This window comes from Nerophis ophidion, linkage group LG24, assembly GCF_033978795.1.
Source record: "Nerophis ophidion isolate RoL-2023_Sa linkage group LG24, RoL_Noph_v1.0, whole genome shotgun sequence".
In the NCBI taxonomy this organism is placed as follows: domain Eukaryota; kingdom Metazoa; phylum Chordata; class Actinopteri; order Syngnathiformes; family Syngnathidae; genus Nerophis; species Nerophis ophidion.
This window is the reverse complement of record NC_084634.1, coordinates 27,209,840-27,236,105: the sequence shown is the minus strand read 5'-3', so window position 1 is coordinate 27,236,105 and position 26,266 is coordinate 27,209,840. Positions and strand designations below refer to the sequence as shown.

Here is a 26,266-nt window from a genome sequence, read left to right as displayed (position 1 = left end):
TGAAAAGTTCAAGTTGTGCAAACAAGCCTCGAATGTGTTTATGCAAATTTGGATTTTAAAAAAATTGTTGGATGCATGTTGAACATTGAATTTGTAGGAACGTCAAAGTTAACTTTGTTGTTTTGATATTAAGGTTTTTCTAAGGGAGTATTTTTGTTAACTCCATTATGCTTCTTTTCTGCAGTTTTTTAAAAAACATTTTGATACAGTGCATTAGCACATTTTCAATTCCCATTAATGGAGAATCCATTTAGCAAATTCAAAAGCGTTCTTTATATTACATTAATTACTGCTTTATTCACATTTCCACTTTATTTGAACATGAAAAACATACAAACACAACATGTTATCCTTTTCAGCTCATTTACTTTCCTACTTCAATTGAAAGAGAAGATTGCTTGTTTTCCACTTTTAGGAAAGGAGCACGTTCAAAAACGATTAAGTGTTTAGTCATCATCATATAGGCTCCATTGGATCCAATGTTTGTCCACAGCTCTTTCTGCAGCTGCCAGTAAATTACGACATTTTCTGGAAAAATCCTCACAAAGCCAAGAGGCAGAAAAACAACCGACTGAGAGCAGGAAATTACATGCTGTGTTTCAAAATAAAAGCTTCCGGAAACACTAAATCACAATATAATACGGCGTAATATGACACCACTCATTCAATGCGATATATGATATTATAGAAAACAACACAAGGTCAACACAACCTCAAACAGTGGTATGAAAATCAAAGTCTAAAGATACACAATCTACTTAAATAGGCGTTAAGAGACAGTGCAACTTAAATACAACAGCATAGATAAGATATTGCTGAATTAATTATTCATTATTAAATTATTCTATAACAATTTTTTTTTTTTTTTTTTAAACGAATGCAGCTGAGATAGGCTCCAGCACCCCTGCCACCCCTAAAAGGGACAAGCATGAGAAAAGGAATGGATAAATGGTAGTTCACTTTAAATTGCATATTAAATGTGTGGCATGTCAATATAATTGAGAAAGTCCAATAAAACAGATGTATAAGTTAGGTAACTTATAACTTTTTTAATAATGTATAATTACAAACTAATTAAGTTCTTTTTTAAATACTATTTATTTTAAACTGAAATAGTTTTACATTTTGCTCAGTAAAAACTGCATATTAAATGTGTGGGCTGTAAATATCCGAAAAGTCCTTCAAATAAAAAAAAAATGTCAAAGTCAGTTACTGGAATGTTATTTTTTTAATTATAATTTTAAACTAATGTATACTTACATTATGCTAAGTATAAATGGCATTTTAATTGTGATCTTTAGTTGCCATAATAAATACTCATATTTGTTATTATTGTCATACATTTACACACTCCTGAAATCATGTAATTTAAAAATGTTGTAATATATATCGGAATTTTTTTTAGGATAGTCATATTGTATACTCTCATCTCAGATTGTATACAATTATTTATTTCAAATTCCATTTTGGACAGAAGACCACAATATATGCTGCTTTTATTCTGAAGGACATCTTTGGGAAGCTATTCCTAGTGTCTGACAGTGTGTTGCAAGTTTGATGAGTCATGAGTTTTGCATGTCCCAGATATCTGCTGCTGTATAAATAAGCGTCGCAGCAAGATGCGAAGCAGCTTCAGACGGTCTGGAGTGTCAGGACACACTTTGAGGTGAGTCACAAGTGCGCTTGTTTTGATGAGGCTGCAGCACATTGTTAGTTAACACTTTAATTCTTCTCTCCAAAACAAAAGCACCATCAGCATAATGATGATGATGATGATGATGATGATGATGATCATGATGATTAGACTAAAGAGGAAACTGCTGGGGTGTTTCACATTTGCTGTTTTAGAAAACTAATGGGCTTTTACTGATTCTATGAGCAGTCTTGGAGCTTGTTAAGCATTTATATGTGTCATGATGAATGGTTGTGAACCTCATGGTGGATGTTTGTTTTGCTTACTCATGGGCGTGACCTCTATGTCTGGATCATAACAAGTGGGTTCAAGAAGATGATACTGAAAATAATACTTCCATGCTTTGAAAGAATATACATCTTGTGTGTATATATACATATATATATATATATATATGTATATATATATATATATATATATATATATACACACACACACACACACACACACACACACACAATTTCTGTTCCTCAAAATAGTAAAATATAGCATGCATCATCTTATACCAATATCCTGTTTAACTTTATAATCATTGTTTACTTGTTTCATGTTAATTTTAGGGAGTGTTCATCCGCGTGTATTTGCAGCGTTCACATCCAAGTGAGTCCTTTGTGTGCAAAAAGCCCAACACACATGAAATGAGGCTACCTGTTCCATTTATAGCATGACTAAAAAAAGACTAAGGAAAATTCTTTTTTTCACCCCTTTTTAATTGAGAGAAGGACCAATGTCAAGTCAGTTATAAATGTTAACAATAAATGTATTTTATAAGCCACCTTTCAAAAAACGCAAAGCCACGTAGAGTAAATGAGAGCGTTTGAAAAATGACAAACACAAAAATGTGGGCATAAATTAAAAGAAGCCTGCAGCAGAGCATAATGTACAAAATAAGCAGGATGGGCAGCAACGCTGTGCTTTAAAATCTTTTACAAAAAAATTATGGAAAGTAAAAAGTGGATTTTTTAAGTAGATTGATTTCTTTAAAGTGTTCTTATGCTAATGCAAAAAAAAAAAGATTGCAAATATGTTATATTTTCAAATGAATATCACAAATAATACTACTAATAAATTATGATACAATAAAATGTCCTCTAGTTGTTAATAATAATACTGTAAATACAAATGTTGCCTCATGTTGCGAAAAATTATAACAAAAACTAAAAATATTCCCAAGAGAATTTGAAATGGGCCTGTTGCTAACTTGTCGTTCTTCTGAAATAGTGGGGCAGTTTTAACGTTATGTAAAAAACATCTTTTATATGAATGTGTCACTCAGAGTGCTGTCTGTTTGGAAACAATATATTTGGCCTTCTTTTCAATGCCAGGGGACCCCAGGGAACATGCTTCATCAGAATCATGCTTCCGAAGGGAATAAGCGGTGGGAAGTGGATGGATGGATGCTTTGAAAAGTTGTGCACTCCAAACTGTGCTAATTGTAGCTAACTTCCTGAGTCTAAATGAAGACAAAACAGAAGTTATGTTGTTCGGTCCAAGTCGCTCTCCCTCCCCCAATGTTGACCTCGGCATTCTGACCCCGTATCTCAGCAACTGTGTCACAAACCTGCGGTTAAAGTTCGAATCAGATTTTAAATTCAAAAAACAAATCAGCAGCGTTGTTCAAAAAAGCTTTTATCAATCACGCCAAATAGCAAAAGTGAAACCGCTTCTATCAGGACATAATCTCGAGAAATTAATCCACGCTTTTATCTCGAATCGTTTAGACTACTGCATTGCCCTGTATGTAGGCATTAGCCAGGCCTCCCTCGCCCGCCTGCAGCTCAAGCAAAACTCTGCTGCTCGTCTGCTAACACAGACCCGCACACGTGAGCATATCACCCCTATATTAGCGTCCCTTCACTGGCTCCCTGTGCGTTACCGGATCAATTTTAAACTCCTCCTATTTGTTTTTAAATGTCCAAACCAAAAAGTTCTATTTTGATTTCATCTGGCCACATGACATTTTCCCAATCCTCTGCTGTATCATCCATGTATCCATTTTGGTACAAACTCAACTCGTTGTGTTTGGAGGAAGAAGAATACTGAGTTGAATCCCAAGAACACCATACCTACTGTGAAGCATGGGGGTGGAAACATCATGCTTTGGGGCTGTTTTTCTGCTAAGGGGACAGGACGATTGATCCGTGTTAAGGAAAGAATGAATGAGGCCATGTATCGTGAGATTTTGAGCCAAAACCTCCTTCCATCAGTGAGAGCTTTGAATGGTTGACCAAATACTTATTTTCAAATTCCTACAATTTGAATTCCTGGATTTTTTTTCACATTCTGTCTCTCACAGTTGAAGTGTACCTATGATGAAAATTACAGAGCTCTGTCATCATTTTAAGTGGGAGAACTTGCACAATCGGTGGCTGACTAAATACTTTTTTGCCCGACTGTATCTAACAGCCACCCATTTTATTTTGAGAAAATCCTATTTGTAAATGCATACAGTGCCAATAGTTAGCATGCTAGCTACCTGCATGGATACCTTGTGATAACATGAAAACATTTCTCGCATCAAAGACAGTTGCTTAGGTGCTAAATGTAAATAGATATTGAAAATGCTAAAAAGCAGAAGCTAGCACTAGCCAGCAAAGCTCAATAAATAGTACATTGCACTTAACAGCCACTTAATTTTATTCTGTGAGAGTCCTAATGAAATGTATCGCTAACAATACAAACAGCTAACATTGTATGTATATATGTACATATGAAAATTTGGGCCCTCAGCAAAACTTTGTTGGTTTTTTTTTTTGTAAAATGAACTCATGGGAAATGAGTTGTTTAATAATTACTTTTTTTAGTACAAATTAACACAATTTTGTAATTAAAACAACAATTTGCATATCTTCCTGTCACATCAGGGGCCGGGACTTGTTCCCAAAACAATTGTTCGACAGCCCAGCACTAACACTGCGTGCCACTGAGGAAAATGAACATGTCTGGGGAAATTTTGCCTTTACATTCCTTTCAGTGGCAGAGCAGGAAGGGGCTAGGAATAATTTAGTTAAAATTTCATATAAAGTGCCCTGTCGTTCGTTAATTGACATTTCACATGAGCTTGTTTCGGCAAAAAAAAGTTACATTCCCGTGTTATATCCACACACAAATGTACATTGGATGTGGCAGGAAGGATTGTGTGTGTGAACAGTTGTGTAACCATCATCCCTGCGTCTGAATTGTGAATCATTCCCCCTTACTTTTTTTTTAAAAGTTTGTAGAACTTTCTCTCTGTCAGCCTTCTGTTTGACTCTCCCACAATTTGGCTGCCGCCTCACTCTCTTTGCGCCTCTTGGCCAACACAATCTTTTTTTTGTAGCTGATTGAGAATATTTCAGCATAGACACTCATCTGTTGACCAACAGGCATGCAGTAATGAAGCAGGCTGGTATCACTTTGAATAGAATTCTGACCTCATTGTTCTCCATAGCGCCACCACATGGTCAGGAATGCGGAAGAGTTTCTTTGCTTCTTGGGGACCTGCATGTGTAGAGACATGCGTGATATTTATTACATGTATATGTGACAATATCATGCAGTAAACTTGTCATGCTTTTTTCCATGGAAACTACAGACTCGGCTGCAAGCCCGTGAAGTGAATTTCTTGTAAAATCACTCACTTTGATATATAAAATTTGAAAAACACTTGTCTGCAACCACCAGGGGCGCTGTTGACTCAGTCTCAGCTGTGATTTGTGCTACAGAAAAAAAGTTTCCCACAGTACTGCACTGTACTTAGAGCAGGGGGTTGGCGGTCTAGATGCCATCAGAGTCTAATTTACATAATTGGTCATGACGCATGTGCATGTAAATTTTCGGGTGGCTGTGAGAAAGACAAAAAGTGAACAAAATAAATAATACAACGATACAAACAATACTTTCCTCTGTCGCTTCTTGGTCTTTTTTTTTCTTTTTTTTTTCCAAAATGCCTGTGACAGGTTTTATATTTAGGAATGGGTGTGCACACCTTCTGCTCATTCAGTAGAGGGATACGTTGTCACGGTTACACATTTTGGAGATTGTCGTGACCCCAGAATGCAGAGATAGACAGCGATGTGCAGGTCAAAGAGTTTTGGTTAAAGGGGAACTGCACTATTTTGGGGGGGAATTTTGCCTGTCATTCACAATCCCCATGTAAGACAAGAACACGTTTTTATTTTCCAAGCATTCTAATTCATAAAATGCGGCAAGTACGAGGTGGATAATGCAGCTAAAGAGTACTCTATTGCGCCTTTAAAAATTATATATTTAAAAACCGACATTACTCCATCCACATCTGCAACATGAATATTAACCAAGTGTTAAGTTAAAGTTAAAGTACCAATGATTGTCACACACACACTAGGTGTGGCCAAATTTGTCCTCTGCATTTGACCCATCCCCTTGTTCACCTCCTGGGAGGTGAGGGGAGCAGTGGGCAGCAGCGGTACAGCGCCCAAGAATCATTTGTGGTGATTTAACCCCCAATTCCAACCCTTAATGCTGAGTGCCAAGCAGGGAGGTAATGAGTCCCATTTTTATAGTCTTTGGTATCACTCGGCCGGGGTTTGAACTCTCAACCTACCGATCTCAGGGCGGACACTCTAACCACTAGGCCAATGAGTAGGTTATTATAATTGTTATTATAAGCGCTAACGCAGACCAAATCATTTTAGCCGCACCGTAATCACAGAGTGCTAACTAGCTTAGCCAAAGCAGAGAGAGGACGCCATTTTCCCACGAACACTGATAGTTTCAAAAATGCATATCTGGCGATAAAAACATCTCCATCCACACGGGTGGAGTTTCAAAACTGTCTCTGTCTACACACAAACGCAAACACCAGCTGATAAGAATATTTTGTCCAATCAAAAGCCTGGAAAAGCGGCCACAGCTGACTTGGTTGTATTACACCTCTGTTATTGTAATGTTAATTTGGATGTACTGAGTCTAGTATACTGTAGCAGTAGTAACGAGACGTGCAATGACATGTACATTATTTTTAAAACCAGCCTGCACTTAACACTGAGCCCTGGGAATATGATGAATATTTTGTTGTGTTTAAAGCATGTACACCAGTGCTGCAGAAACCCAACGCTTGTGAAATTATAACCTGATCAAGATCATGGTGATATGTTACATGTGAAGTGTACAGCATTTCTAAAATCAGTGCACACTAACAAGGAGCCAAGGAAACCTCTTGAATAGTTACGTGCCTAAAACGCACGGACGTGCGTGTACCGTTGCAAAACTTGTGAAATTCAATAATGCATTTAATCATTAATATAGTGATATATTGCATGTGCAATGAAGTGTATATTGTCTTTATCATCAGTACTCATTAACAAGGAGGGTGCTACATGTTTTTTTTTTGTCGCTCGAGCACATTTTACACACACAAAATTATAATCTGTTGTCAAATAAGTAATAACATGAGACCATTTGCATTTCTATTTTTTTTTCATAGATTTTAAGAAATTTCACTTTTTGAATCATTATCACCACAATATGTTGCTAAAAAATGTCCACCTGGGTGGTGAGACTGCTGCCTTCAGATGTGTAAATGGGACAGTCAGAGTTGCTTTGAATTAAAAGGTTCGTATAAGATTTCCATAGGAAATGCTGTCATTTTTGACCCCATTCGTAATACAAAAACTGCATTTATTTAAAAGTAATGGAAAAATTAAATAAAAATGCTAAACGTCTCATTTTAAAAACATGTTTTGTGAGGAATATCTGGCATATGAGAATAATGGGTTCTCACTTCTCTAAGCGCTTTGAGTAGGTAGTTGATAGAAAGGCATTCTAAAAATCTGATCCATTAATATTATTTTCATTATAACTCCTTTTTGAAAGATTTTGAAGACTCCATGCATCCATCTTCTTCCGCTTATCCGAGGTCGGGTCACAGGGGCAGCAGCCTAAGCACTCTCCTCAGCCACTTCGTCCAGCTCCTCCCGGGGGATCCCGAAGCGTTCCCAGGCCAGCCGGGAGACATAGTCTTCCCAACATGTCCTGGGTCTTCCCCGTGGCCTCCTGCCGGTCAGACGTGCCCGATACACCTCCCTAGGAAGGCATTCGGGTGGCATCCTGACCAGATGCCCGAACCACTTCATCTGGCTCCTCTCGATGTGAAGGAGCAGCGGCTTTACTTTGAGTTCCTCCCGGATGACAGAGCTTCTCACCCTATCTCTAAGGGAGAGCCCCGCCACATGGCGGAGGAAACTCATTTCGACCGCATTTACCCGTGACCTTGTCCTTTCGGTCATGACCCAAACCTCATGACCCTAGGTGAGGATGGGAACGTAGATCGACTGGTAAATTGAGAGCTTTGCCTTCCGGCTCAGCTCCTTCTTCACCACAACGGATCGATACAGTGTCCGCATTACTGAAGACGCCGCACCGATCCGCCTGTCGACCTCACGATCCAATCTTCCCTCACTCGTGAACAAGACTCCTAGGTACTTAAACTCCTCCACTTGGGGCAAGATCTCCTCCCCAACCCAGAGATGGCACTCCACCCTTTTCCGGTGAGAACAATAGACTCGGACTTGGAGGTGCTGATTCTCATCCCATTCTCTTCTCACTCTGAAGATCTTGGCCAGATGATGCCATCAGGACCACATCATCTGCAAATAGCAGAGACCTAATCCTGCAGCCACCAAACCAGATACCCTCAACGGCCTGACTGCGCCTAGAAATTCTGTCCATAAAAGTTATGAACAGAATCAATGACAAAGGGCAGCCTTGGCGGAGTCCAACCCTTACTGGGAACGTGTCCGACTTACTGCCGGCAATGTGGACCGAGCTCTGACTGATCATACGGAAGAATAATGGGTTCTCACTTCTCTGAGCGCTTTGAGTATCCAGTTGATAGAAAAGCGTTATATAAATCAAATCCATTATTATCATTTTCATTATAACTCGTTTTTGAAAGATTTTGAAGAATAACAACGTTTATTGCAAAAACGCATTGATTTTAATTGGGGTAATTTTTACTCCACTTGTGGTAGAGTGTAGGTATTGGCAGGTTAAAGTTAAAGGTAAAGTGCCAATAATTGGCACGCACGCGCACACGCACACACACACACACACACACACACACTAGGTGTGGCAAAATTATTCCCTACATTTGACCCATCACCCTTGATCACCCCCTGGGAGGTGAGGGGAGCAGTGGGCAGCAGCGCTGGCCGTGCCCGGGAATCATTTTTGCTGATTTAACCCCCAATTCCAACCCTTGATGCTGAGTGCCAAGCAAGGAGGTAACGGGTACCATTTTTATAGTCTTTGGTATGACTCGGCCGGGGTTTGAACGCACAACCTACCGATCTCAGGGCGGACACTCTAACCTCTAGGCCACTGAGTTGTGCATCCAAGGGTTAAGTACCTGTGTTCGTGTGGACATGGCCTAAGTTTAGGTTCCTCCTTTTTTCCAGGCTGGTTTGTTAGCCTTTTTTGGCCCATAGTGAGTAACTGAACTTGACAAAACTTGTTGAATGGCAACAAAAGAAACACGCTGATAAGTGGCAACTGGGTAATGGACTGCGTAAACAGGATGTCACGTAGGGCGCTCTCCCTATCCAAAATGGCCTCGGATGTACTGTATTGCACAGGAAGTGATGTCATTAAAATAGCAGCGCCTTAAGACTTCCAGTGGCACACAAAATTAATGAATGAAGCCTCCATACACCGCGACATGGTTCGCACACAGAGGCATATTTGGCGTAATCTCAAGGTTTATAAACCATAAAGTTGACAAATGAGAGGTTCAACTGTGTATATTTTTCCAAAAAAGGTGTTTTCTTATAATCAGGCCAATAGGGTTGTGTTGGAGATAGAAAGATTTAATGATGCGATTCTACCGGCCGGCCGAGTCAGTGTTTGTGTCCACTTAACAAGGTTACCCCAAGTGTCTTTGAATGAGGGAACTAAACGGGCTGCGAGGCCTATGAGACATCAGCAAAAAAAAGGAAGAGCTTTCTGTTCTTGCTATGTAAGCAGAACATCATAGAAAACACTCAGTGTGGGGATACTGTCCTTAGTGCTGTGGTTACATTCAATTATCTCTAAGAAGAGGGCACTAAATATCAAATGAGGTCCACTATTAATAGAAGACAGTGATCTAACTACAGTATTATTTATGTTGCTGGAAGCGCCTTTAGAAAACATTTTAGAAATGTTACTTTTATATGTATTTTCAGAATCGATTCTCATTTTTTTTTTTAAATCTTTTTTTTTTTTTTTATTAATCCAACAAAACAATACACAGCAATACCATAACAATGCAATCCAATTCCAAAACCAAACCTGACCCAGCAACACTCAGAACTGCAATAAACAGAGCAATTGAAAAGAGACACAAACACGACACAGAACAAACCAAAAGTAGTGAAACAAAAATTAATGTAATCAACAACGGTATCAATATTAGTTATAATTTCAGCATAGCAGTGATTAAAAATCCCTCACTGACATTATCATTAGACATTTATAAAAAAAAAAAGAACAATAGTGTCACAGTGGCTTACACTTGCATCGCATCTCATAAGCTTGACAACACACTGTGTCCAATGTTTTCACAAAGATAAATGAAGTCATATTTTTGGTCCGTTTAATAGTTAAAACAAATTACTGCAATCAGTTGATAAAACATTGTCTTTTATAATTATAAAAGCTTTTTAAAAAAAATCTACTACTCTGCTAGCATGTCAGCAGACTGGGGTAGATCCTGCTGAAATCCTACGTATTGAAGGAATACAGAATCGTTTTGAATTGGAAAAATATTGTTTTTGAATCGAGAATCGCGTTGAATTGAAAAAAAATCTAAATATAATCGAATCGTGACCCCAAGAATCGATATTGAATTGAATCGTGGGACACCCAAAGATTCGCAGCCCTAATAGACAACTTACAAATGTTTGCTAACAATTGTAGCGATTGTATATTTTCAAATTTTAATACAATCAAAAAAAAGTTTTGTATTTCCTTTTCAAAAGTAACATATATGTTTAGTAAAGCTCTGTTAAATATGCAGACGTTATCACTTTATTATAACTATACAATGATTTTTGATTTTTACTTAGGTTGATTGGCAACACTTAATTGGCCCTACTGTGTGAATATGAGTATGAATGTTGTGTATTTGTGTTGGACCTGTGATGAGGTTGCGACTTGTCCAGGGTGTACCCCGCCATCCACCTGAATGCAGCTGAGATAGGCTCCAGCACCCCCCATGACCCCAAACGGGACAAGCGGTAGAAAATGGATGGATGGTTTTAACTTGGTCCAGTCTCGAATGTTTTTGTAAAAGTGTTCCTTTTTTATGTATCAAGAGTGTTTTTTAAATAAAGCTTAACTTGTTTATCTATTAAGGGACAGATGTGACCAAATGTAATCATTTTATGAATACCTACTTAAATGTGTCTAATTATAATTGGAATTTAATAAATAAATGTTAATTTTAATATTAATTAATTTAATAATTATTTCAATATTTAAATAATTTTCTTATTGATTAAAGTATTTTATTATCCAATTATTTCCCAATGCTTTTCTTTTGAGTTGTAATGGTTTATTTAATCAATAAGTGTGTGAACCTGTTATTTAATTAAATTTTGAAATACAAATTTACTTTTACATTAAACAAATCAATGGCTATTTGACACATTTATGTTTTTCCACTCATAATTAACAAGATATTTAATCATTATAAAATGTATTTAATTATCCAAATTGACCTATCCATATGTATCTTGTTATGAAAAGGAACGTTTATGCACAGGGAGTAGAGCCCTCTAGTGTGTATAAAATGGCATTACAACAACATAACAGCTCCCTGGGCTTTTTGATAAGCTTTTTGCTTTTTTTTTTTATCTCTGCAGGTTTTTCTCATTATCACCTGCTGGCCTTTGAAGCTTCAGAGAGGATGCTAATGATGATGATGATGAAAATAAAGAAGGGGTCCAAGTTGCTGGCTGTGGTTGCTCTTTTCCTGGCCTCAGTCCACTGCATTCTGCCACCGACTAAAGAAGATCTCCAGCGTGAGCGCTTCTGGGTTAATCAAACGTCACATGTAAGAAAAAAATAATGTCACCGTTGTTCTTTTTTTTTTTGCAGAAATCTCACGTCAAGGAGAGAAGTACCTGGATGTTCAGATTGAAAATGCCATTAATGGTGTCAAGGAGATGAAGACCTTGATGCAGCAATCATCAAAGGACCATAAGAGGGTTTTGGATGAGCTGGAGAAAACTAAAAAGCAGAAAGAGGTACTTGAGAAACTCCTGTCTCAGTCATTGAAATCCTAGAAAAATTAAGCTGGTTAGGTTTTTGTCTCGGCCGCTTTAACTATGCATAGCAGTGAGGAGTTACTGTACATGTTCACGTAGGAGGCCATGATGGCTGCTCAAAAGATGGAGGCCAAGCTGGATGAAGAGGAGCAGGTTTGCAACGACACCATGAAGGCTCTTTGGGAGGAATGTAAGCCTTGTCTGAAGAGAAACTGCGTCAAGTACTACTCCCGCACGTGCAGCAGTGGATCCGGAATGGTGGGCCGCCAGGTGAGCTTCAACCACTTGTCTCTGTTCAGGGTCACGAAGGAGCTTGAGCCTATTCAAGATGACTTTGGGCATGTTCTTATTTAGTCTTTTAACCTTAGAAATCAACTCCATGTACTATGTCCAACCCCTGGGAAAACGTATAGAATCACCAGTCTAGGAGGATGTTCATTAAGTTTGTTCAAGCAGAGTCAAATTATGGACTGCTTCAATTCTGAGTGGAAAGGTTTACAATCAAACTGTCTATTTTCACATTCCAATGCGAAAACCTCAAATCAGATTCAATCCGTTCATTAGTCTGCAGTTGAAAAAGGAGCGTTCCCAACTTGGGGAGCTGTTGCAACAGGTGGATTGTCTTGAATCATGGCTCCAACACAAGAGATGTCAATTGAAATAGAGGAGCGGATTATCAAACTTCTTCAATTTAGCAATGCCTCTTTCTGCATAGTTGGAAGAGCTGCTGAACCGAACGTCTCCCTTCTCCATTTGGATCAACGGTGAGAGGATTGACACACTGGAGCAGGAAGGCCAACGTCAGCACAAAGAGTTCAAGGACCTGGAAGACAAATACTCTGAGATGGCTGACGGAGTGGACGGCATATTTTCCGACAGTATGAAGGTACAGAATACCCAAGGACTATTGTATGAGACAATTTGAAAAATAACATGGATATTGATTTCGTCTCTGGGTGTTGGGGATGTTTCTCAGGTGGCTGACCACGTGCACTCCAACCCTCACACATTCCTTTTGCCCAATTTCTTCCCATCTCGCTGGCGTAGAAGCATTCACGCCCTCTTCCACGAGACTTTCCCCAGCTTCCAGGGTTTGTTTTCCCCCATGATGAACATCGGCAGGAACAACTTTGGCTCTTTTGGCTCCTTCGGCTCCATGATGGACTTTGACACAGACGCCCCTGCTGACGAGGGTATGATCTATTATATTAACACTTAGGGTTGCAAATGAAGGGAAACTTCCATTTTACTCTGCCGTTTTAGTTCATTCGGGACATTCCAAAAAAGAAAAGTCCACAATTTCCTTAAAAATAAAAAAAATGTATATATAATTATTCAAAATGATAGGATGAATACTTTCCCCCAAATTTTCGATAACAGACCTGCCAAGGCGCAATTTTGCACATTGATATTTTTGTATAAATACGCTTGCATGCTTTGCTGCTCTTGAGGTATGGATTTTGTTACATTTCACTGGTTTCGGTTTCGAATTAGGTCCCTGAAACATGTAATTGTGCTACTGTGCTGAAGCCTCAGTGTAGCAACACAGTTTTTTTTATTTTACTATTAAGAAACTGGTGGCTCAGTCATCAGAATCTTTCAGTGAAATTTCCATCCATCCATCCATCCATCCATTTCCTACCGCTTGTCCCTTTTGGGGTCGCGGGGGGTGCTGAAGCCATACTTGCCAACCTTGAGACCTCCGAATTCGGGAGATGGAGGTGGGGGCACAGGGTTGAAGTGTGTGTGTTATGTGTGGTGGGGGTAGGGGGGGCGGGTTGTATATTGTAGCGTCCCGAAAGAGTTAATGCTGCAAGGGGTTCTGGGTATTTGTTCTGTTGTGTTTATGTTGTGTTACGGTGCGGATGTTCTCCCGAAATGTGTTTGTGTTTCTTGTTTGGTGTGGGTTCACAGTGTGGCGCATATTTGTAAGTGTTAAAGTTGTATAAACGGCCACCCTTAGTGTGACCTGTAGAGCTGTTGATCAAGTATGCTTTGCATTGACTAATGTGTGTCGCGTATATTATGTGACTGGGCCGGCACGTTTTTTTGTAAGGAAGAAAAGTGGACGTAACGACAGGTTGTAGAGTACACTAAAGGCAGTGCTTTTAAGGCACGCCCCCAATATTGTTGTCCAGGTGGAAATCTGGAGAAATTCGGGAGAATGTTTGCCCCGGAAGAAATTCGGGAGGGTTGGCAAGTATGGCTGGAGCCTATCTCAGCTGCATTCGGGCGGAAGGCGGGGTACACCCTGGACAAGTGGCCACCTCATTGCAGGATTTTTTTTTTTTTTTTTACACTGAATTTAAAAAACAATAGTACTGTTATTATCTCCTCTCTGAGCTGCTACCTTACCGTGGTAGAGGAGTTTGCGTGTCCCAATGATCCTAGGAGCTATGTTGTCTGGGGGCTTTCATGCCCCCTGGTAGGGTCTCCCAAGACAAGCAGGTCCTAGGTGAGTGATCAGACAAAGAGCAGCTCAAAGACTTCTATGGAATTACAACAAAATTAACCCAGATTTCCCTCGCCCGGACGTGGGTCACCGGGGCCCCGCTCTGGAGCCAGGCCCGGAGTTGGGGCACGATGGCGAGCGCCTGGTGGTCGGGCCTGTCCCCATGGGGCCCGGCCGGGCACAGCCCGAAGAGGCAACGTGGGTCATCCCTCCAATGGGCTCACCACTCATAGGAGGGGCCATAGAGGTCGGGTGCATTGTGAGCTGGGCGGCAGCCGAAGGCAGGGCACTTGGCGGTCCGATCCTCGGCTACAGAAGCTAGCTCTTGGGACGTGGAACGTCACCTCACTAGGGGGGAAGGAGCCTGAGCTAGTGCGCGAGGTAGAGAAGTTCCGGCTGGATATAGTCGGACTCACCTCGACGCACAGCAAGGGCTCTGGAACCAGTTCTCTCGAGAGGGACTGGACCCTCTTCCACTCTGGCGTTGCCGGCAGTGAGAGGCGACGGGCTGGGGTGGCAATTCTCGTTGCCCCCCGGCTCAAAGCCTGCACGTTTGAGTTCAACCCAGTGGACGAGAGGGTAGCTTCCCTTTGCCTTTGGGTGGGGGGACGGGTCCTGACTGTTGTTTGTGCTTACGCACCAAACAGCAGTTCAGAATACCCACCCTTTTTGGGTACACTCGAGGGAGTACTGGAAAGTGCTCCTCCGGGTGATTCCCTTGTCCTACTGGGAGACTTCAACGCTCATGTTGGCAACGACAGTGAAACCTGGAGAGGCGTGATTGGGAAGAATGGTCGCCCGGATCTAAACCCGAGTGGTGTTTTGTTATTGGACTTTTGTGCTCGTCACGGATTGTCCATAACAAACACCATGTTCAAACATAAGGGTGTCCATATGTGCACTTGGCACCAGGACACCCTAGGCCGCAGTTCCATGATCGACTTTGTAGTTGTGTCATCGGATTTGCGGCCTTATGTTTTGGACACTCGGGTGAAGAGAGGGGCGGAGCTTTCTACCGATCACCACCTGGTGGTGAGTTGGCTGCGATGGTGGGGGAGGATGCCGGACAGACCTGGCAGGCCCAAGCGCATTGTGAGGGTCTGCTGGGAACGTCTGGCAGAGTCTCCTGTCAGAGAGAGTTTCAATTCACACCTCCGGGAGAACTTTGAACATGTCACGAGGGAGGTGCGGGACATTGAGTCCGAGTGGACCATGTTCCGAACCTCTATTGTCGAGGCGGCTGATTGGAGCTGTGGCCGCAAGGTTGTTGGTGCCTGTCGTGGCGGTAATCCCAGAACCCGTTGGTGGACACCAGCAGTGAGGGATGCCGTCAAGCTGAAGAAGGAGTCCTATCGGGTTCTTTTGGCTCATAGGACTCCGGAGGCAGTGGGCGGGTACCGACGGGCCAAGCGGTGTGCAGCTTTAGCGGTCGCGGAGGCAAAAACTCGGACATGGGAAGAGTTCGGGGAAACCATGGAAAACGACTTCCGGACGGCTTCGAAGCGATTCTGGACCACCATACGGCGCCTCAGGAAGGGGAAGCAGTGCACTATCAACACCGTGTATGGTGCGGATGGTGTTCTGCTGACTTCGACTGCGGATGTTGTGGATCGGTGGAGGGAATACTTCGAAGACCTCCTCAATCCTACCAACACGTCTTTCTTTGAGGAAGCGGTGCCTGGGGAATCTGTAGTGGACTCTCCTATTTCTGGGGCTGAGGTCGCTGAGGTAGTTAAAAAGCTCCTCGGCGGCAAGGCCCCGGGGGTGGATGAGATCCGCCCGGAGTTCCTCAAGGCTCTGGATGCTGTGGGGCTGTCTTGGTTGACAAGACTCTGCAGCATCGCGTGGACATCGGGGGCGGTACCTCTGGATTGGCAGACCGGGGTGGTGGTCCCTCTCTTTAAGAAGGTGGACCGGAGGGTGTGTTCCAACTATCGTGGGATCACACTCCTCAGCCTTCCCGGTAAGGTTTATTCAGGTGTACTGGAGAGGCTTCGCCGGATAGTCGAACCTCGGATTCAGGAGGAACAGTGTGGTTTTCGTCCTGGTCGTGGAACTGTGGACCAGCTCTATACTCTCGGCAGGGTTCTTGAGGGTGCATGGGAGTTTGCCCAACCAGTCTACATGTGCTTTGTGGACTTGGAGAAGGCATTCGACCGTGTCCCTCGGGAAGTCCTGTGGGGAGTGCTCAGAGAGTATGGGGTATCGGAATGTCTTATTGTGGCAGTCCGCTCCCTGTACGATCAGTGTCAGAGCTTGGTCCGCATTGCCGGCAGTAAGTCGGACACGTTTCCAGTGAGGGTTGGACTCCGCCAAGGCTGTCCTTTGTCACCGATTCTGTTCATAACTTTTATGGACAGAATTTCTAGGCGCAGCCAAGGCGTTGAGGGGTTCCGGTTTGGTGGCCACGGGATTAGGTCTCTGCTTTTTGCAGATGATGTAGTCCTGATGGCTTCATCTGGCCGGGATCTTCAGCTCTCACTGGATCGGTTCGCAGCCGAGTGTGAAGCGACCGGAATGAGAATCAGCACCTCCAAGTCCGAGTCCATGGTTCTTGCCCGGAAAAGGGTGGAGTGCCATCTCCGGGTTGGGGAGGAGACCCTGCCCCAAGTGGAGGAGTTCAAGTACCTAGGAGTCTTGTTCACGAGTGGGGGAAGAGTGGATCGTGAGATCGACAGGCGGATCGGTGCGGCGTCTTCAGTAATGCGGACGTTGTATCCATCTGTTGTGGTGAAGAAGGAGCTGAGCCGGAAGGCAAAGCTCTCAATTTACCGGTCGATCTACGTTCCCATCCTCACCTATGCTCATGAGCTTTGGGTCATGACCGAAAGGATAAGATCACGGGTACAAGCGGCCGAAATTTGTTTCCTCCGCCGGGTGGCGGGGCTCTCCCTTAGAGATAGGGTGAGAAGCTCTGCCATCCGGGAGGAGCTCAACGTAAAGCCGCTGCTCCTCCACATCGAGAGGAGCCAGATGAAGTGGTTCGGGCATCTGGTCAGGATGCCACCCGAACGCCTCCCTAGGGATGTGTTTAGGGCATGTCCAGCTGGTAGGAAGCCACGGGGAAGACCCAGGACACGTTGGGAAGACTATGTCTCCCGGCTGGCCTGGGAAAGCCTCGGGATCCCCCGGGAAGAGCTAGACGAAGTGGCTGGAGATAGGGAAGTCTGGGCTTCCCTGCTTAGGCTGCTGCCCCCGCGACCCGACCTCGGATAAGCGGAAGATGATGAATGGATGGATGGATAGTACTGTTATTTTTATAATAAAATGTTGACGACTGAGCTGCAACTTTTTACTGTAATTCGACTTTTTTTTTTTAAGTGCAACCACTTCGCACTTTAATTGCGTGATGTGCATCTCTAAATACTCTACCTCGAGCAGCAGCAACATGGACTGTACAAGATGTCATTGTTTAGCTTGTAGTCCATTATTTCATGTGTGTATACGACTTACTCCGCAAATTCTCAAATTTTTAGATATCAACATTTAAGATGACTATTGTAACGCATCGATTAGTTCCAGCTCCCCTTCATTTTTCAATAACTACTGTTTGTTCCCGAGGAAGGTGGCTAACAAGCTGAACAGTTGTGAGTAGAAAGTTGGAGACGCTCGCAGAGTTGACGCAACATTATGCGCTCAACTCTGACAAGGCGGCTATTAGAGGTTTTTTTCAGGTATTAATTTTTTTTCCAAAAGCTGTAACGTTGGTACTAATAAATAACGGGGTTTATTAAAACTAGCCAGAATAACAAACGGAGATCTAGCAAACACTACCAGCCTCTGCGTTTTTTACACTAGCAGTGCCCCTGGGGTGGGTAAAAGACTTCTCCCTTACATCGGAGTTCAGAAACCGCGCAATGCATATATTCAAGCATGTCAATCACGGATACCAAGACGTAATGGAAACACACCCTGAACACATTGGATTGTCTCGCGGAGCAGCAAGCTGCGACTACAGCAACCCTCATTCACCCAAACCTAAGACAAAACCAGTGAATCCTTGATACTCTTGACAGCTGCGATATCAAAGGTGCAGAAATCTCTCTGCGAAACTTTCCAAAAAACATTTACTTTTGAACTTTTCTTTAGTTTTGAGGTGTGGAAACAAGTTTAACAGTTAAAAAGCTCATCCACAGGTCATGTAAGAAAAATTGTAAAATACTTTGAAATGCAGCTGCATTGTTTTGTGTCTCAGTTAAATTTAAAGAGTTTCATTGTCCAGTTGTATAACACTTCATGGGGGTTGTCAAGAATCCAGGGCACCATGTAAAAAAAACCTACAACCTGCCAGTAAGTGGCCCTTTGAATTGTCTCAGCTAACACCCTACACGAGCCCCTGATTAAAAAAAAATTTAATCTCATCTTGTTTTTGTTAACCCAATATCATGTGTCTTGTGAGATGAGTATATCACCACACCCCTACTAGTAACTAATGACGCTTTGTCTATAAAGATATACAACTTTTAAGAATGTTTTTTTTATATAAACGTAACTTCCCACATCATTATATTTCAGTATGTGAATTTCCATCCAAAAAATGACTTTGAACTTAAGCAATTCTCAACCAAATCAAACTATTACAAACTTCTAAGAAAAAAAATTGTAAACTCATTCCGGGAATGAGAGGCTATTTTCCACTCGTCCAAGCATAAATGTCCTTTGATCTACAGAATCATTGCTACCACATTTCTCAACAGATTAAAAACATTCCAACACCAAAACACTCACACACACACACATCTCATCATTCACATTTAATTTTTTCAAAAAATTCAATATTTTCCATCTAAAAGTCATTTGATCTTAAGCATTATTACTAATTCCACATATTACAGACCATTCCACCAGTAAAACCTCCTAGCTCACATATTTCCACATCCCAAAAGCTTGCCACTTTTTCCGTGATTCCATATTTTCTGTACAGCATTTCAGTTCAGCTTCGAATCATCAACATTTACAGAAAAAAACATGAATGTTGAACTGACTAAATCATAGTCCCTAAATTTCCACTACCAAAGATTGAAGGCTACAATTCCATACAATTTGTACAAAATATGTTTGGGGGTTCAACAGAGATTATGTTTAAATATTAAAAATGGGGGACGGCGTGGCGAAGTTGGTAGAGTGGCTGTGCCAGCAATCTGAGGGTTGCTGGTTCAATCCTCAACTCCTACCATCCTAGTCACGTCCATTGTGTCCTTGGGCAAGACACTTCACCCTTGCTCCTGATGGGTCCTGGTGAGCGCCATGCGTGGCAGCTCCCGCCGTCAAGTGTGTGAATGTGTGTGTGAATGGGCGGATGTGGAAATACTGTCAAAGCGCTTTGGGTTCCTTAAAAAGGGGTAAAAAAAAGCGCTATACAAGTACAACTCATTTACCATTTACCATAAAATGTTCCCCGTTACGTTAATCCGGAATGTGTAGCTTTTTCCTGATCTCATTTTTTTTATTCTGGTAGTTTTTAATAACTGTATGTACAGAATATACATTTAGAAGAAGTCCGAAGGTATATAATTAACATGTCTGTCACAGACGGCAAAGTGAATGAAGACGTGGTCATCACCAAACCTTTCGGAGACGGTACGATGACCTGCAGGGAGATTCGCCGCAACTCGGCCGGCTGCCTCAAGTTCCGTGACGAGTGTGAGAAATGCAAGGAGATTGAACATATTGGTGAGTTAATTATCTGATACATGAACACTAATGATTCAATTACAGTTGCCGCCACAAAAGGCCAACTATACAACAATAAAAAGAAACTTGACGTAATCTAACAATAACTATAAAACGCCTTCTTTTTTCGTCACCATTACGTGTGTGTCAAGTATTTTCATTCTATTTGTGGATGAACAGACAAGAACTGCACCACTAGATAACGTATTTCTTGTTTTGCCCTAAAAGGGCATTTATATCTAATACAGACCCAACTGTTTCAGTGAAAATGACGGTGATCTGTTGTTGCCGTCGCAGATTGTTCTGGAAAGAAACTCCTGGAAGGCCCCTTGAAGGAGGAACTAGAGAAGGCCCTGGCCATGGCCGAGCGATTCACCCAGCACTATAATGGCCTCTTAAAGCGATTTGAAGAGCACATGTTCAACACGTCCTCCATCATGGACCTGCTCAACAGGCAGTTTGGATGGGTGTCATCTCTGGTCAACAACACCAACTCCAAGGATGACATTTTCCAAGTTGAGACGGTAATTACACATACTTTTTTGCACTCCGATTTATTGAAAATGTTCACGACTGAGTACTCAATACAATACTGTACACTGTAGGTGAACAGCAGGGCCCCAATACAAAAGCCCGGTGAAGATCTTGAGCAGCCTGACACCAGCGTGTCTGTCAAACTCTTCAACTCGCCACCCATTAAATTTAACGTGCCGGGCGACATCCCTTGGAATGATCCCAAGTTCTCAGAGGTGGTGGCCCAGGAGGCTTTGGACCGCTACAAGGAAACCACTGTGTGAGTGTCCCATCTCTGCGCCATAACTAGAATCCACTTAAGTTTGCTAAAACATTATGGGACCCATTCTCCCGTTTGTGTTTTTTCTATGCATCAAAACAACAGATACGCCCACCCTGCTTACAGGAGACACGAGTGGGTAAATTGTGAATGTTGGCGGGCTCATGACTAATGAGGCTGACTTTGCCAGGTTCATGATGCCCGTTTTTTGGCTTTGTGAAATCATGCAACATTAAGTTTTTTAACTTGTGAAACAGTTTGCGAGCTCTTGCTGACAGTTTGATATTAGCAAGGGCTGGGTGAAAAAAGTGAAATCAATATACAAACCCTGTTTCCATATGAGTTGGGTAATTGTGCTGGATGTAAATATAAACGGAATACAATGGTTTGCAAATCATTTTCAACCCATATTCAATTGAATGCACTACAAAGACAAGATATTTGATGTTCAAAATAAGAAACTTAGTTTTTTTTATCAAATAATAATTAACTTAGAATTTCATGGCTGCAACACGTGCCAAAGTAGTTGAGAAAGGGCATGTTCACACTGTGTTGCATCACATTTTATTTTAAGAACACTCAAAAAAAAGTTTGGGAACTAAGGAAACTAATTGTTGAAGCTCCGAAAGTGGAATTCTTTACCATTCTTGCTTGATGTACAGCTAAGTTCTTCAGCAACCGGGGTCTTCTTGTCGTATTTTACGCTCCATAATGCGCTACACATTTTCGATGGGAGACAGGTCTACACTGCCAGCGGACCAGGAAAGTACCCGCACTCCTTTACTACGAAGCCACGCTGTTGCAACACGTGGCTTGGCATTGTCTTGCTGAAATAAGCAGGGGCGTCCATGATAACATTGCTTGGGTGACAACTAATGTTGCTCCAAAACCTGTATGGACCATTCAGCATTAATGGTGCCTTCACATATGTGTAAGTTACCCATGCCTTGGGCACTAATGCACCCCCATACCATCACAGATGCTGGCTTCTGAACTTTGCGCCTATAACAATCCGGATGGTTAATTTCCTCTTTGTTCCGGAGGACACCATGTCCACAGTTTCCAAATATAATTTGAAATGTGGACTCGTCAGACCACAGAACACTTTTCCACTTTGCATCAGTCCATCTTAGATGAACTCGGGCCCAGCGAAGCCAGCGGTCCTGCGTGTTGTTGATAAATGGCTTTCGCTTTGCATAGTAGAGTTTTAACTTGCACTTACATATGTAGCGACCAACTGTAGTTACTGACAGTGGTTATGAAGTCTTCCTGATCCCATGTGGTGATATCCTTTACACACTGATGTCGGTTTTTGATGCAGTACCGCCTGAGGGATCAAAGGTCCGTAATATCATCGCTTACGTGCAGTGATTCCTCCAGATTCTCTGAACCTTTTGATGATTTTACAGACCGTAGATGGTAAAATCCCTAAATTCCTTGCAACAGCTTGTTGAGAAATGTTCTAAAACTGTTCGGCAATTTGCTTACAAATTGGAGACCCTCGCCGCATCCTTGTTTGTGAATTACTTAGCATTTCATGGAGGCTGCTTTTATACCCAATCATGGCACCCACCTGTTCCCAATTAGCCCGCACACCTGTGGGATGTTCCAAATAAGTGTTTGATGAGCTTTTCTCAACATTATCAGTATTTATTGCCACCTTTCCCAACTTCTTTGTCACGTGTTGCTGGCATCAAATTCCAAAGTAAATGATTATTTGCAAAAACAAAAAGTTTATCAGTTTTAACATCAAGTATGTTGTCTTTGTAGCATATTCAACTGAATATGGGTTGAAAATTATTTGCAAATCATTGTATTCTGTTTATATTTACATCGAACACAATTTCCCAGCTCATATGGAAACGGGGTTTGTATATCGCGATAGACTTATCAATATCAAAAAAAGTGTGTTTGACAAAACGTTACGCAAACCAAGGTTGGTTGCATGAACAAAGGCATTCACTCTCTGTTAACCGAGCAATGCAGGAAGCGATCCCTCATCAGTGTGAGTGACGCACTGACAGCAAATCAGGTGACGGTATCAACTATTCGGTTTGGTTGCGGCATCTTGTTGTCTCGCAGTTGATTTTGCATGGAGTTAGAAGAGAAACTAAAAATGAGTGCTGCAGAGAGCAAATAAATTGTGGACAAGACAGGAAAAGTCACCTCGACAGTATGGCAGATTTTTGGGATTTTTTCCAATTAGACTTTAGTCAGACCAATGTGGTCTGTAATTTATGCAAGGCCCTCGTCCCCACCAAAACCGGTATTACCACACCACCTTAGACTTAGACAAACTTTATTGATCCACAAGGGAAATTGTTATTGTTCTCCTTAAACATAGTCGTAAGTTCCTGGCACTAGACTTGCAGAAAATAGTTCTGAGGTTTCTCGAGATTCACATCTTGCACTATTTTGTGACACTTTAACGAGTTAACTTCTTACATATTCCTTATTTATGCACCTTCATTTAAGAGGTTACTGTTAAAGAGGATGGATAGATAGATAGATAGATAGATAGATAGATAGATTGATAGATAGATAATTATTGATTCCTTCAGGAGAGTTCCTACAGGAACATTTTAATTCCAGCAGCAGTGTTCAGAGTTGAGATCAATTTAAAATGTAAAAAGTAAATAATGGAAACAAAATAGAAAAATATTACAATAAGAATAAAAATAAAAAGCAACAATGGGAATAAAAATATAACAGTAAAATAAGAATATAACAAGAGAAACTATGCAGTAGTGACCATGTGAAAAAGTTTTGCACTGTTATTGTTTTGCATCCCCTGTCATCTTAGTACCCCCAGCCACCCTCCCCAGAGAGGAGTTGTACAGTCTAATGGCATGTGGGACAAAGGAGTTTTTTAGTCTAACACTTTGCGACTTAAATATTAACCAAGTATTAGTGGTATTGTTATTATAAGCGTTAACGCATACGTAAGTATTTAAAGCGGCGCCGTGATCACAAGCCTGAGTGCCAATGTTGACAAAATAGACTGATATACTGCTTCTCGTCCAACTTTATTGAAGATCATAAATTATGTCTCTCACCTGGGAAGTAGGACGAGCACATATTTCAACCAATTAGTACACTTTTCTTTACGAGGATTATGATTTTCATTTTTGATTATGATTCATCTAAATGGCAATATGAACATCCTAGCAGATGGCATCCGAGTGACAGCAGACATTGAACAGTAAGTGATTATTTTTTTGTTTGTTGGCTTTCATTAAGTTTGCAGTGAGCAATAATCAGTGTTGTAGTTAAAAAAAAAAGCAAACGTGATGAGTTTTTTTTTTATTAAAGCGCCATGTATGCTTAAAATGATCAAAAAACGTTTTTTTAAATGTGCCCGCAACTACATTACATATACTGTATACGTACATCACGTATATAAAACCCCAAAGGAGGTGCTTGGATGTTTTTTTAAGAGTTTTATAGACAGAATACAGCAGCTCCAATAGGCTCCATTGTAAGATGACTATCGCATTAAATTAATATTCCGAAAACATTAAAAAAATACATCTGTCATAATTATTGTGAACGATAGGCAACATTTCGAGAAAAAATACTCTTCCCCTTTAAGTGTTCAATGTGATTTTAGAATTGTGTTTACATTAAGTGTTTTCCATGCTTGTGTGTACATTTCCTATATGAATGATAGCTGAGGGGATTACAATCAGAGGAAATTTACATTTTAAATAACATTTTTTACATTTAATATATTTTTCCCTTGCTGCCTATTTTCAATAGCGCATAAAAAATAATAATTATCAATAACGACCGGTATAAAATACATCATGATAGTTTTCTGCCATATCGCCCAGCCCTAATTTTAACTGCCCAAAAAATCAAGCTAGATGATATGTATTTTCTATTTAATAGTCAAATAGTCTGTAATAATCACAGACCAGCCAGTACAGGTTTATGTATTGAACATAAGTTAGTCCCTAGATATAGCGCAATACAGAATGTTTCACCACTCCTGGACTTATTGCAGCTATAGACGTGCGAAGGAGTAAAAGTACTTACCATGGGAGAAACACGCCTACATTGGGAACGCCCACATTTAAGAGTCACACCACTCAGAGTGCGTATTTTGCAATAGATCGCGCAGCGACAGACTTAAGTCGCAGGGGAGAATTGCGCAGCTTTTTCCACTTAAGCACATGGGATAATAGGGCCCTATATGAATGATATTTTAACAAAACTCCCGAGAAAAAAAAATCTGCAGTCCTGGAGACCTTGCAGCTGACAGGTGAAAGACTACAGCCCTCTCAGTGGCGCTCAAGAAACCCTATCATCCTAATTGTAGTTTGGAAAAAAAAAAAAAAAAAGGATGTAGGACTCCAGTGCAACACAATTATTGTGTTTGGTTGAAACATGACATTATCTATGCCAGTAATTTGCAAACTGTGGTACCGGTATGGAGGTTTCAGGCAATCTCCTCAATGATTGGTCAAAAAGCACTCACGTAACTTCAGGGCCATGATTGCAACCAATGTTGATTCTGGCCTTTTGCTGCACTGCACTTCCTCATTCTGTTTTTTTGTTGTTTTTTATCTTTGTCATGAAAAAGGGAGGTTTTAGTCATGAAAAAGGGACGTTTTTTTGGGTTGGTGCACTAATTTTAAGTGTATCTTGCGTTTTTTATGTTGATTTAATAAAAATACAAATAAAATTAATAAAAAATTATTCTGCGACCCGGTACCAATCGAGCCGCGGCCCGGTGGTTGGGGACCACTGTTCTACGCTACTGCTTTTATTGAGGTGGTAGTTGGTGAAAAAAGTTTGAGAACCTATGATCTAAGCATTTTTTTCCTCAAGCTGTTGAACCAATTTCAATAGGTTTTTTTAAAGGATTAAAAAACTGGCTTCTGACTTGAATCTGTCTTTTTTTCCCCCCAGCATTGCCAAATAAAGGTGGATTTGTGCACGATTCTGCTCGATCGAAACACACCTGAAAATGATGCACATCTCGCTGCAACTCACCATCCGCTGTATGCCCTCTCACTTCCTGCTTCTACCAAGTTTAACATCAAAAGGCGCATTTAGATATTGTCCTGCTGGAAGAGAAAATATTTAGTAGAGAATTGTCTGCAGCAACTTTAACCTGACATGGCGAGTATACGCTACAAGTACACCTGCTTGACTTACAACACGAATGCCAGTTTGTTGTAATAGTCTTGCAAACACTGACAGATTTAGAGGAAGGCAATTATTAACTGTTCTGTATTGCTTTTCCCGCCTCTGAGTTACACCTTAGCAATAATAAAGCACTGCATAGAATAAAACATTCCTAAAACCATTGTTTGTTGTTGTCCTTGTTATTACTAGCACAAAATAACTGTGCTTACCTTTGAACCGTAGGTAAAACTGGA

At 41.3% G+C, this 26,266-nt stretch overlaps 1 protein-coding gene across 1 annotated transcript; it reads left to right on the top strand.

Annotated features, from left to right (window-relative positions):
- Nucleotides 1-1,515: 1,515 nt before the first annotated feature.
- clu (clusterin) lies at nucleotides 1,516-26,193 on the top strand. Its single transcript, XM_061886798.1, has 10 exons — nucleotides 1,516-1,666; nucleotides 11,557-11,715; nucleotides 11,792-11,940; nucleotides 12,061-12,231; nucleotides 12,677-12,847; nucleotides 12,938-13,154; nucleotides 19,946-20,086; nucleotides 20,384-20,610; nucleotides 20,692-20,879; nucleotides 25,794-26,193. The coding sequence occupies exons 2-10, from the start codon at nucleotides 11,601-11,603 to the stop codon at nucleotides 25,804-25,806; spliced, it is 1,392 nt and encodes a 463-aa protein (XP_061742782.1). The 5' UTR covers nucleotides 1,516-1,666; nucleotides 11,557-11,600; the 3' UTR covers nucleotides 25,807-26,193.
- Nucleotides 26,194-26,266: the final 73 nt, after the last annotated feature.